Source organism: Filicampus tigris, chromosome 14, assembly GCF_054856515.1.
Source record: "Filicampus tigris isolate MCC_2025a chromosome 14, RoL_Ftig_1.0, whole genome shotgun sequence".
NCBI lineage: Eukaryota > Metazoa > Chordata > Actinopteri > Syngnathiformes > Syngnathidae > Filicampus > Filicampus tigris.
In genome coordinates this window covers 8,001,778-8,014,164 of record NC_141230.1, presented here as the reverse complement: position 1 = coordinate 8,014,164, position 12,387 = coordinate 8,001,778, and the positions used below count along the sequence as shown (strand labels likewise).

Genomic DNA, 12,387 nt, shown 5'->3' with positions numbered 1-12,387 from the left:
CATGGTTCGGGAATCCTTCACGTGCCTTTTCGCAAACTCCGGGCGGGCTCTAGGAAGAGTCCACGTGGTTCGGAACTGCTCCCATTTACAGATGATGGCTGTCCCTGTGCTCATTGGGACCTTCAAAGTATCACTTTTTTTTTCTGTAATCTTCCCCAGATTTGTGCCTCGGGACAATCCTGTCTTGAAGGTCTACTGACAAATCCTTTGAAATTGCTTCGTTAGTGTTCTGTCACAGTCACCTGTGTGATCTTATATAGACAGGTGTGTGTATTTCCAAATCCCGTTCAATCAAGTGAATTTACCACTGGTTGTCTCCAATTAAGCTGTAGAAACCTCTCAAGGATGATCAGTGGAAAGATGATGCACCTGTCCTTAATTTTGAGCTTGGTGGCAAAGGCTGTGAATACTTAATTACATGGGGTTTCTTTCTTTTTTTTAAAAATGAATTTGTTCATTAAAAAAAAAAATCACGTCTTTCACATTGACATTATGTTGTGTGTCTCAATTGCCCTACTTGGATAAATAAAGGTTGAATAACAAACAAATAAATACCACCATTGCAACCAAATGAACAAATGTTTGGGGTTTTGAAATGTTTGGTGTGGATGGAATGAGAAAAAAAAACTCCAGGTTTGCGCTGTCTTCTACATCTACTTTCATGCAAACCTTGAACTTGCTGCCTCATCCGTCACACACACTTTGTCCACGGTCTCCTGTTGAAAGCACAAAAACATCTGAGTTTGCACGAATATGAATTACTTCACACTTTATTGCTCCTAAAAAAAAATAGTTTCTCTTTGGACCCGAGCCAGGACCGTCTTACCTGTGTCGTCTGGTTGAGCGCTGCATTTTCCTGCCACGGTGCAACACTACCAGGCAGGGTGAAGAAAACACTCCCGTCCTTGACGATGAGCTCGGACACAAAGGTCACTTTAATGAGCACGCTGGCGCCTGCTGGCAGGTTGCCCACGCTGATGGTGAAAACGTCCTGCAAGGAAGGGTGTAGAGGCCACTTTGCAGGTGACACCAACTCGATTGACTACTTGTGACTGTGGATGTGTATGAGTGTAGAGGGGTGTGTGTGTGTGTGCGTGTGTGGAGTGCTTACTGGGGCGTCCTGGTCCATGAGGTAGGCTCCATGGCCCTTCTCTATAGCCTGCTTGTACTGTTTACGAGCTTGCTCTTTCTCTTTCACCTGGCAGCCAAGGACATACAGGTAAACTGGTGTGGAAATCAACAGACAACAAGGCTGGGTTGACAAGCTACGGAACCCACAATTCCGGATTAGGGCCTGTAGCTGATTGTTTTGACTCCCCATTCAGTTCTGTTCATATCATAAAGTCTTAAATCGATAAGATGCCTATCAAAAAGATGTCAAATGTGTGTGTTTTGCCCTTATTTGGGCTATTGGTGGCCTTTTTGTCATGATTTTTAAAAAGCTAGACTATGACGCAAAACAGCAGCATACCTCTCAAGAGTTTAGTTAAACCCACATCCTTAAAGCGGAAGTCAACCCAAACATACTTTTTCAAGAATATTTTCTAGTTGAAACAAGGCATTCTGATAAATATTGCGTTTGTGCAATAAGAGTTAATCCTCCTGTTTTTATCCATCTCTAAGGGCGGCCATTTTGTCACTTCTGTGGACTGAATATGACATCACAACTGCTCAGGGCTCAGGTAACGACCAATCACGGCTGACCTATTTTCTGAAGCTGAGCCGTGATTGGTCGTTACCTGAGCCCTGAACGGTTGTGATGTCATTTTCGCTCGACAGAAGTGACAAAATGGGCAGCCACCCCTGAGATGGCTACAAACGGGTGGATTAACTCTTATTTCACAAATGCAATAATCAGAATGCCGTGTTTCAACTAGTTGGCCTGCATAGAACATATTCTTGATTAAAATGTGTTTGGGTTGATTTCCTGTTTAATTAAGGTTCCCGCAGTTGATTGCCGGGGGATTTACGTCAAGGAAACTTTCCCGGGCATGTGATACACCATTAAAAATTTGAGTTCATGGAGACTTGACTAATGCCCAACCTCTTAAGATACAATCATATCTGCAGGCTCAGCGAGCACTTAAGTCAGACACTCGCAAACACACAAAAAATATGAAATTCACCATTTCACCCTCAAAAGAATTCCAAGACAATTTCAATCCATCAATAATGGACCTATTATGTCGACAAGAGTCCAGTAAAAATACTCCATTAGAATGGTTAGTCCAGACCAAGGCTGACATCCTTATAACCACGTTATATGTTGCTGCAAACGTTACAAATTTCCATCAGACTCGCATATTTTCTACATCTTTGTTTGTTGATTGAGTTAGCTTGAACGGATAAGCCACGCGAGTGTTTTGGGTAAAAATGACAGGAAGGATCATTTAACTGTCATACATGTGCAAGAATAGGTTAACCAGTGACAAAACAACAAAACAGACATACTGTTACTTTGACAGCATCTTTACTTCTTTCACCTAACTTTTGGTGTATATTTTTCTTCTCTGTTCATGATGGTCTTCTCTTAAAACCGCGTATTGAGAATGATCCTTCTTTTGAAATAAGTGTTACAGAAAAGCCCCGCCAAAAAATCAAAACAGCAGTATTTGTCCTTAAGAATGAGCAAAAAATAGATTTTAGGATTTTTTTTTTTTCATTGTAAGAAGCAATGCTCATACATCAATCAATTTTCTATGCTGCTTGTCCGCATTTGGCTGGTGGGGGACTGCAGTCAAACCCTGCTATTTTATTTATACATTCAATCACATGTAAAATATAGACAAACAGCCAACTCTGGACAATTTAAAGTCTTTAAATAATCTAAATGCATATATTTGGAACGTGGGAAGAAAATTCATTACCTGCAGAAAATCAACACTATTTGCAAGCTCCACACAGAGACATGGCACATCTTCTGACTGTGTGACATGCTAACTAACCACTGCTCCATTGTGCAGACTTTCATTAATTTTTAAGACATTAAATGAACAAAATGTGACCAAATTACATACTTTTAGCCAAATGTGTATTGGATCCAGAAGCATCAATGAAATTTAGCCACCATATCAAATTTAGTAAATCAATCTTACTCTAGATTCAATTTAATTAGGACTACATCCATAATGAAGTTATAACTGATTTAAAGACTAGGTATCTTTTGTACAGGTATTGAAGGCCTTTGTTTGGGAAAATGTTACTTATTAAGGATAGCAGAACTGTATTTTCTTCTGCCTACACTGCCTTGAGGCATACCTGAACAGGGCTCCATGAGAGAACATGGAATTTGGATCACTTGAAGACAACATCTAAATTCAGCCTTAGTGTGATACTGTTTATTTAGCTAAAAGGACATTTTGAGATACTGTACCTGTCCCACCACATGTTTCCCATTAATGAAGGCTTCAAAGCCACACACGGCCGCGTATTCATCCAAAGGGAAGACATACTTGGCTTCAATGGGCACGCTGCTCTGATTAGTGTACCTTTGGAAGATGATGACCTGCAAAAAAAGATAAAAAGCATAAAATAAAAACAAGGCTGTCTTCCCTGATGTTGCAACTTGAAGACATATAAGTGAAGTCAATGTGAAAAATGCTCCTACATGAGAGAGCAAATCCATCAACTTGCACTTCACATGTACAGCCAGCAGGGGGAGCTGCTGCCCTGAGCTGTCCAGCAGTCCAGCAGTCACGTCGTCCAATGGGTTCTTTATGCTTCCAACGCCTTCATCATCATCAAGAAGGACCGCTTAGAAAAAGACACACACGCACACACACGTTATCACGATGCCATGATCTCCCCTCCTGAGTGTTGCAGGCAATGCCAGCACATTCAAATAAGACCTCTATTTTTTTTCAACAAAGATCAAATTGGCTTACAAAAGGAGTCATTGTAATCCATTGCACTCCTTTGTAATGATAAATACTTACTATGCACGCTTGCCGCGGGAATGGCAGGATGGTCCATTAAGTCTTGTATCAGTTCGGGAGTTGTTACTGTACTAAAAACTTGTGCTCAGCTACTTTGCCAACTGATCCTGAGAGAAAACTCTTGGCGAAGGAACTTTTAGTGCCAATTAGGAGCGATGCTACAATAGGAAGCTTTGTGAACATGGCCCCTGAGGTTCTGCAACATGCAACCACTTTTGTATTTTTATTTATTTCTTTTACAGTGTTTTCGGCTTGAATGGAAAAAGCAGCGTATGGCAACTTGTGGAGATGAGATCTCATGATATAGTAAGTGATATTTCAAGTTTCTTTTGTTGCGACAATGAGACACATTAGGCTGACTAACTAAGACTCCATCCACCCATTATCTGAACTGCTTTGTCCTCAAATGAAAAAATCAAATCAAAGCGACTCCTCTTTTCTCCCCAGTGCTGTTCAGTGCTCACCTAAGTCAGCAGGGGGCAGACAAGACTCAGCCGAGGTGTCGACAGTTGGGCTGAACGCCTTCAGTTGCTCTCCATCGATGCTGAACCGGACAACATATTTCAGCTTGACCTGCTCTGGACTGTACACCACGTACTCATCACCCTAGAGCATGGAGTGGAACATAATTAGCTACACAGCCATATTCGAACCATAAACTTGCTCTCTAACAGGAATTAGATCGAGATGTCATTGTGACAACAGGAATTGCTTCTTACTGCAACCATCAGTTTAGCTATGTTAATTATTAAGGAAATGAATATCCATCCATTTCCTGTACTGCTTATTCTTACTAAGGTCGTGGGTGAGCTAGAGCCTCTACCAAGCTGACTATGGGTGAGATGCAGGGTACACCCTGATTTGGTCGCTAGTCAATCGTGGGCCACATGGCGAAAGATCAAAGAACTATTCACACCTGCAGACAATTTAGTGCAGTCCAAAGTCCGGCCCGAAATTTTATCCGGCCCGCACCCTCTGTCATAGAATTAATAACGTCTGGCCCATTGGATGTTTGCGCCGTTGTGGGAGTGAACACAGCCGACTTGTCTCCTGGCCAATGGAAGCAGCTCCTCTCATTCCCTTCAAATTCAGCGAAGGAGAGCCACACTGTCTACATGGCAGAAGCATGAACTGCAAAATCTCCAGTTCCGGATGTAAAGTTACCCGCTGTAAAGTAGGCATTTGGAGACTGCCTTCCATTGCCGATTGTGCATCCATGTGTGACAACACTTCCCCCAACCCATAGCTGTGCTGCGGGGGGATTTTAAAAATATAGTGGCACCTCAAGTTATGGACTTAATTGGTTAATTGATCCTCTTTAAATTCTGAAATGTTCATAAATGGAGGTAATGTTACCCATTGAAATGAATGGAAATGCAGTTAATCCGTTACAGCCCCAAAACTAAGCTAAACTTGCTTTTTCTTTTTTTTTTACCAGTGTGTGGTTCAAAATAAATGCAATACAATATAGAATTAAGTGCAAACACACTACTACAAAGAAAGAAAATAAAAACAGTACCACAGCAATTTATTGCTCATTAATTCTAACCAAGGAGGGTTTAAGGGTCTTCTTTCAAATAACATGGGGACAATCTGATTCAAGTGTTGTTGTTTTTTATTTTCTCTTTCTTTTTTATTTTATTGGTTGATTTTGGTAAACCGATCCAGGTAAACTTGTCGTTATCAAGTTAAAAAAAAATATAAAATGGGACGACACATTGTCATTTAAAAGATTAATTTACTCCGCGTTTCTTTTGGACATTTTTTGGGGCATTTCCTCGCTAATGCTATCATAAGCGAGCACTTTCTATTTGAAGAAGGCAGTGCTTCTTTGGAGTGGACTCGGCTGCTTCTGTGATGAATGTATTGTACGTAGGTGGAACTTTCTTCTCACGACAACATGCATGCACAACTATTTTGACATGATCACACATTACACTGACATTAACCGTTCATTGCTTAATTAAATAGATGGAACAATTGAATAAATCATTTATTTCTTGAATAAAGTGCGAAAAAACTTTAAAAATTTAAAATAACACACAAAAATAGATATTATTTCCTAGCAAAAATAATAATGATTTTCAGACTTCTATTAGGCTATAATGTAATCAATCATTTGTGATTAGATGATGGAGGATGTGGAGGCGGAACCTCCGCCTACATATGCAATTGATTTCCGCCTTAGGTTGCGGAAGGATAAAACTAGTTTTCCGTTTACAGCAGCGCGTTGTTTGAAGGGCCGTAATCGGCTGATTTAATCATGCGGGTGGTTAATCTGTTGGCCCCTTGTAAATACCGTGAAATAAAAGATGGAATTCGGAAACTTTTGTCATATTTCTCTTTTGATCTAAAACCCAAATGTCTTCAGTATACAGTACGACAACCACAATGAATTGACCTTGCGTTTCCAATACATTTGGAGGGGACTGTATGAATAAAATAAGATGACATCCACCACACGTCCACAGAACTCAGAATCTACGAGCATCTCAATCAAATCCACAAAATTGGCGTTACACGTCCTGCGCCACAACAAAACAAAACAGTTGAAAGCCCTCGGCCCGCTGGAATGCCCAGCATGGCGTAGCGCAGTCTGCCAAATTCCAAAAGAGGAGGCATGCACCTGCACGAAAATCAAGATGCGCCAGTTTTTACGCTGAGCACATCGCACCATCTACTGAAATTGAGCCCATTTGGCCCAAAGGTGCCAGGCAACACCATTCTGTTCACCTTCCATTATTTACTTTAGAGACACAAGACAGTGGTTACTATTACACTTGTATGACAGTTAGGTCTGCTACTTAAAACATGACTTGCACAATTAGCAAAGGTTTTATGATGATGACAGGAAGACATTAATTCACTTAACATTGTTGACCTATTGCTATTTATATCATATTTTGAAATTTGAACAACAGCATCACAGGACTGATTGTGTTCTGTTTTGGCGGTTCCACTGTATACTCAACATTACATAAATAGTGAGATAGCAAGATAGATACTTCACTCATCATATGCCTGCAAATCTAATGGGATCCAATACAAGAGCTGCAGGACACAAATCTGCCTGTACGATAATAATGCTGTCATTCAATCAACATTATTGATTAACATGTGAAGCTCGTCTGAAGCTCCTGCACACACTTTCATCATATGGAATTGCTGGAAAACATCAAGAATGGTTTCAGACATATTGTAACTCTTTGGCCGTAAACGGTTTGTGACAATTGGAAACTCTAATTCAGAATTAACTGAGGTCACATCTGGTGCTTTGAGGCAGCAAGGGTCCGTACATGGCCCTAAGCTTCTTCTTACTTTCATTAATGATTTAGAATCGGTGGTGCAATTTCTTTGTGTTAAGATCTTTGCAGATGATGCTAAACTTTACTGTTTTTTTTAGTCATTATGATAATGTCAGCAGTTTAATCCAGTCTTATTTGGCTGCAGTTTATCAGTGGTCTAGTAACAAACAGATGGAAATAGCAGCTGAAAAATGCTTTGTTGTGCATTATGGCTACTCTAACCCCAAATGGGATTTTCAGATAGGCGGCATAACAGTTACTTGTAGAATTGTTCTTCGTGACTTGGGGATTGATTTTTCTGAAAATTTCAAGTCTTCTCGTCATTGTTTGTCTACAGTATAGCAGAGAGAGGCTTTTTGAAGGTTCATCTTAATTTTGCTCATTTTCACAATCGTAAAACATTGATTTTCTAGTGAAAGTATATCAAGTTTTTGTTAATGCAACGGAGTTATGGTGCCCTTACTTTAAAACAAGACATTGAATTAATTGAGAGTGCAATGCTTATTCGCTCGTAGACTGCCAGGCTTTTCCGGGTACTCGCACCAGGAACGTTTGGCAAACCTTAATCTTCAGTCTGGAACTCATCGTTGTGTTATGTTTGATCTGATTATGGTGTACAAGATCATTAACCGTTTAGTGGACATGAACTTTCATTCATTTTTTGAGTAAGCACTGTCGGATCGTACAAGACGTCATAATTTAAAATTCAAGTTAAACGTTCTATATTGGTCCTTAGAAAATATTTGTAAGTAACAGGATAGTGCCTTTAAGGAATAATCTCAGTCGTGATGTTGTTAATTCTAACACGCTGGCGATTTTTCAAAGATGCGTGGCTCAGCTATATAACATTTGATTAATTATGGGGTTGGGGTTAATTAAGAGACCGGAAAACAGCCCACCTCAGACCCTGCTGGTCAATTATTAGTGCTTTTGCTTTTTGTTTTTTAATGTATATATGTGATCTTGTTGATTATGTTGTTTGTTTGTAGTGTTTTGTTGATTGGCTAACAATATATTTATTTATTTATTTATTTTTTAATCAAAAAAACACCATGAGACTAACTTAACTATTTCATCACAAAGACAAAATTTCCGCCCTACCTCAAACTCAGAGTCAGTGGTGGCTGTGCGGCGGATGCCGTGCACGCTGCTGTGTCCCTCAGGGGCCTGAGTCAGAGTGGGGTCTCTCTGGTGAAGCTCCAGGCAGCGCCCCAGGGCTACGTCACACACCAGCAGCAGCCGAGAGCCGTCCGTGACACTGGGTTTAGAATACTTCAGGCAGGTGCTGTATGGAGGGTGGAGCAGGACATGCGTAGTGAAGATGGTTTGTCAGGGTGAAATGATAAAACAATGCACAACGGCCCAATGCCGAAGAACAACTGTGTGAGGATATTCAATGTTTATAGGCATTTTCTTAATGCTTACTGACCTCATGCTATCGCTGAAGTATATGCCATTTCCAAGAGTGCCAGCATCTGTTCGTTCAATCCCATGATGTTCCACTCCAACGCAAGGTAGCAACAAACCACTAAGAGTGAAGGTCAAACGTATCGATTGTCGGGTTGAAGGAAATGCCATCGGTGAAAATGTATATTTTAAGCCCAAAATGATATTACACAATACGTCTACGGCGGATCTTTAGAGAGACAAGCTTATAACATTTTTTTTTTTTTTTTTAACCGTATCATTACCTTTCTTCACTGTTACTAGGTTTTGGCTTTTAAAGGGCCATAGAATGGATTGTAGTAATGTTGGAGTAAGGAGCTTAGCATGTAGTGGATCATCTCGGACCCACAATTTGGCATTTGTGTGTTGTGTGTGTATGATCTCTATGCGCATGTGTTTGTCATGCTTAAACACACCGTGACAGAATTCCAACAAAGTTGCTGGCTCTGGAGGAGTGAAGGAGGGACTTGATGTTGCCGAGTTTGCCCTGAAAGGTCTGAAGCTCCACGGCTCTGCTGACACGTAACACCTGATGGATCTGCACAGCTCTGAAAACGGCAAATAAGGTAGGCATTTACTTCACAAGTGGCTCTTATGAATTAAAAGTAAGCTTTTATCAGCCTACTGAGATCAATCAAGCCTGAAGCAGACCCACAGGAGCTGTGGCTGAAAAAGCCCCCGTGGAGATGAAACTGCAGAGTGCGTCTCCAAATCTGTGCACTAGTCATATATTGAGTTTGCCAGAAAAGCTTAAAGTGTCGCGGGTGAAAGAAACTTGCTACCTTAAATGGATACACACAATAAGGTGGGATGGATGACTGCACGTGTCACAAAACTGACCTTTTGCTGAGTTACACCAACAAACTGGACATTCGCAGCACAGCACTTCACAGAGATGTGACACTTTCCTGGTGGTGCTCTATTTATTCAATGATACATTTTATAATTTCTAAATGTTAGATAATGGATGGATAGATAGACGATCAACGATCTAATATTGTCATATCGCCCACCCCTAATTTACCATTATACTGAAAAACTGGCAAACTTCACATACATTGTATAATTTAAAAGAATCCCCAAAAGGTACATTATAGGCAGCGTGGTGGCCGACTATGGAGAATATCCACCTCAGAATTCAGCGGTCATGAGTTCATGTCCAGGCTGTGGGCTTCCTGTGTGAATTTTGCATGCTTGCCACGTGTTTACGCGGGTTTTCTTCGGGTACTTCGGTTTCCTCCCACATTCCAGAAATGTGCATGTTAGGTTAATTCAAGACTCTAGATAGGATAAACGTATTCCTCCGAGGGCCACGTACAGAAAATCCAAATGATGCCACTTTGAAATTGTTCGACAAACTAAAATTGGTCAGTCGAGCAGTTGTAGATTGTGACAGCTTTTTGTGACACACACGGCAGCAGGATCCCATCCCCACTATCAGAAGCAAAACAAGATCAAACTGTCACAATCGGACCATTTTTAATATGACATCGACAACCTTGCATCAACAAAAGCATCACTTTTCTCGAAACCAGAGAAAAAGTATGTTTGTCGAGCCATTAACATTGCATCATCAAAGACGGCAAGTCTTTTCAACCTGTTAAATTGTTCCATGATTTATAGTTTTACAAATTGAACGTAATCACAGAAGATGTCAAAGGGCTTCACAAGCCTACAGATAACAAATACAGGGTGATACAAAAAGCGGGAACTTTTTAACAATCCAATAAAACCAAGAGTGATGTAAGAAAAATATTTTATTCATAGTAATTGAAACCTTAAAACATGCTATTTAAGAAAGAAAATGGAATTGTCATTTCTTTTAAATTATGTACTGTAGAAGGCATCCTTCTGTATGAATACATTAAAAAAATTCCAGTTTTTTGGCTCACCCTGTATTAATGAAAACCCCAGCTATGAGAGGTTAAAGCCCGATGCCAGCAATATGTTAAAAAAAAATCTAACCTTGCCACAGAGAAAACCCGTTTTTTGCTTTGAATTGGATTTATTTCAGTGTTTTGAAGAGCGATTTTGTTACCATTTGAGTTATAAATATATATTTTGCATTTTTCATATAGAGAAAAACTCTACAGTAGATAAAACTACTTTATTTGTAATAGTGGTGTCACAACAACCCCCTGCACCCATTTTTTGACTACCACACTTCTCATGTTGCTCACCGCTACCATTTTTTTAAACAAGCATTGCGGGCTGCTGAATAATGGACACTGGGCTGTTTAGGCACCCCTGTTCTAAACTTTCCTTAGGTGGAAATTAGGGATGTTCCGATCAGGTTTTATGACACCAATACCGATAATGCATGAGTGAGATCGGCCGATACCGATTCCGATCACTTGGAATATCTGTATATTTTTCCATTTATTTATGGTGACTGCTATTATGCAATATTATCTGAAAAAAACTGCCATATTATTATAATTTTGACAAACATTAATATATATTTTCAAAAGCATGAAGAAATACAAAACCGTTGCTGGCACAATACAACAATTGCTCAGTCACAAAGATAACTGAAAAAATTAAATTTAGCAGCTTTTAGTAACACAATTTTGAAACAAATCCCAATAATCAGCAGTCTCAAAAGACTTAATTATGCAAAAAATCAAATAAATAACATGCCACCTAAACATGGTTCAGAATATAATCAAAGTAGAAAAAGTAGTCACATGCAGGCTTCATTTGAATAAACTATTCAATGAGTTCCTAAACTGAAACGACTCAGGAACTTTATTGTCTTGTGCATAGACAAACTATCTTGTGCATTTGTCAACAAGAAAAAAGTCACTGTTAATCTTTTAATCTCCCTGTGGCAATAATGTCCCTTATACTGCGCTGTGCCCGCCTTGACTTTATTCAATGCAGTGAGCCTCGTAAACTCACCATAGTATCCCAATTGCTTGTTCTTCAAATGTCGGATTACGTTGGGTGTGTTGAAACTTTTGGCCATGCTCCCCGCGCGAGGTACCTTTTCATCGCATATACAGTATTACAAGACACAAACTCCACACACACAGCAGACAATGCTATGTTCACACCAACTGCGGTGATCGGAATATTCGATCAAAGCCTTTTATTGCCGATCAAAACATCCGATCACCCGCAGCTCATGCTTCGCAGCCTTGTGTTGCGTCCGTCCCCTCTGCTCGCAGCGGAGGCGCGACTGCGACTGCGTTAGTTTCAATTGGAGTCACCGTCACTGGCGATTACTATTTGGTCCTGTCGGACAAAATGGCGGATAATTGGACGGCGGAAGGGTACCCCGGCTGAAGGCAAAAGGCAATAAACGGACCGTGAATTTTTAGTCAAATGCCCATCTCTCGGTGCTAGCTCATATGCTCCTTCCTCCATCATCAGGTTTTAGAGTGGTTGACTTTTGCTGTGCGATCTGTATGCTACTTTAGCTTTTTATCTTGATTTGTTTTGCATGATTTCCTTGTGGTGCTTTGATACCGCGGATGTAACTTTCTGACCTGTCCTCGAGGAGGGATGACACCGTGTGGTATTCGAGGCAGCCAGGCTCAACCGTTTCAATGCTGCACCTCAGGGCGCGAAACTTGCCAACGCAGGAAGGGGCGGGGCTTCTCAGAGTCATCTCGCTCACATTCAGGATGTCTCGAATAAGCTAGACAAGGAGAAACAATTAATTTCTTGTCAGTCTTGATGAGAAACGTGTGGGAGGC

General features: G+C 40.5%; 1 protein-coding gene and 1 long non-coding RNA gene across 6 annotated transcripts in view; one reads left to right on the top strand and one right to left on the bottom strand.

Moving 5' to 3' along the window:
* parp4 (poly (ADP-ribose) polymerase family, member 4) overlaps positions 1 to 12,387 on the bottom strand; it is a 44,457-nt gene that overhangs the window by 17,683 nt on the left and 14,387 nt on the right. For all 5 annotated transcript variants that reach the window (XM_086051879.1, XM_086051880.1, XM_086051881.1 and 2 more), the window contains 10 exons: positions 12,178 to 12,329; positions 9,103 to 9,234; positions 8,670 to 8,768; positions 8,342 to 8,525; positions 4,400 to 4,541; positions 3,608 to 3,753; positions 3,374 to 3,505; positions 1,112 to 1,198; positions 827 to 991; positions 670 to 716 (listed from right to left, as the gene is read on the bottom strand). In XM_086051879.1, the coding sequence (XP_085908005.1) occupies positions 670 to 716; positions 827 to 991; positions 1,112 to 1,198; positions 3,374 to 3,505; positions 3,608 to 3,753; positions 4,400 to 4,541; positions 8,342 to 8,525; positions 8,670 to 8,768; positions 9,103 to 9,234; positions 12,178 to 12,329 (1,286 nt within the window). The remainder of the gene's footprint in view (positions 1 to 669; positions 717 to 826; positions 992 to 1,111; positions 1,199 to 3,373; positions 3,506 to 3,607; positions 3,754 to 4,399; positions 4,542 to 8,341; positions 8,526 to 8,669; positions 8,769 to 9,102; positions 9,235 to 12,177; positions 12,330 to 12,387) is intronic.
* On the top strand, positions 879 to 5,204 carry LOC147136189 (uncharacterized). The gene is made up of 3 exons (XR_015089594.1): positions 879 to 1,023; positions 4,178 to 4,241; positions 4,383 to 5,204. It is a non-coding gene; the product is annotated as an uncharacterized LOC147136189 (long non-coding RNA).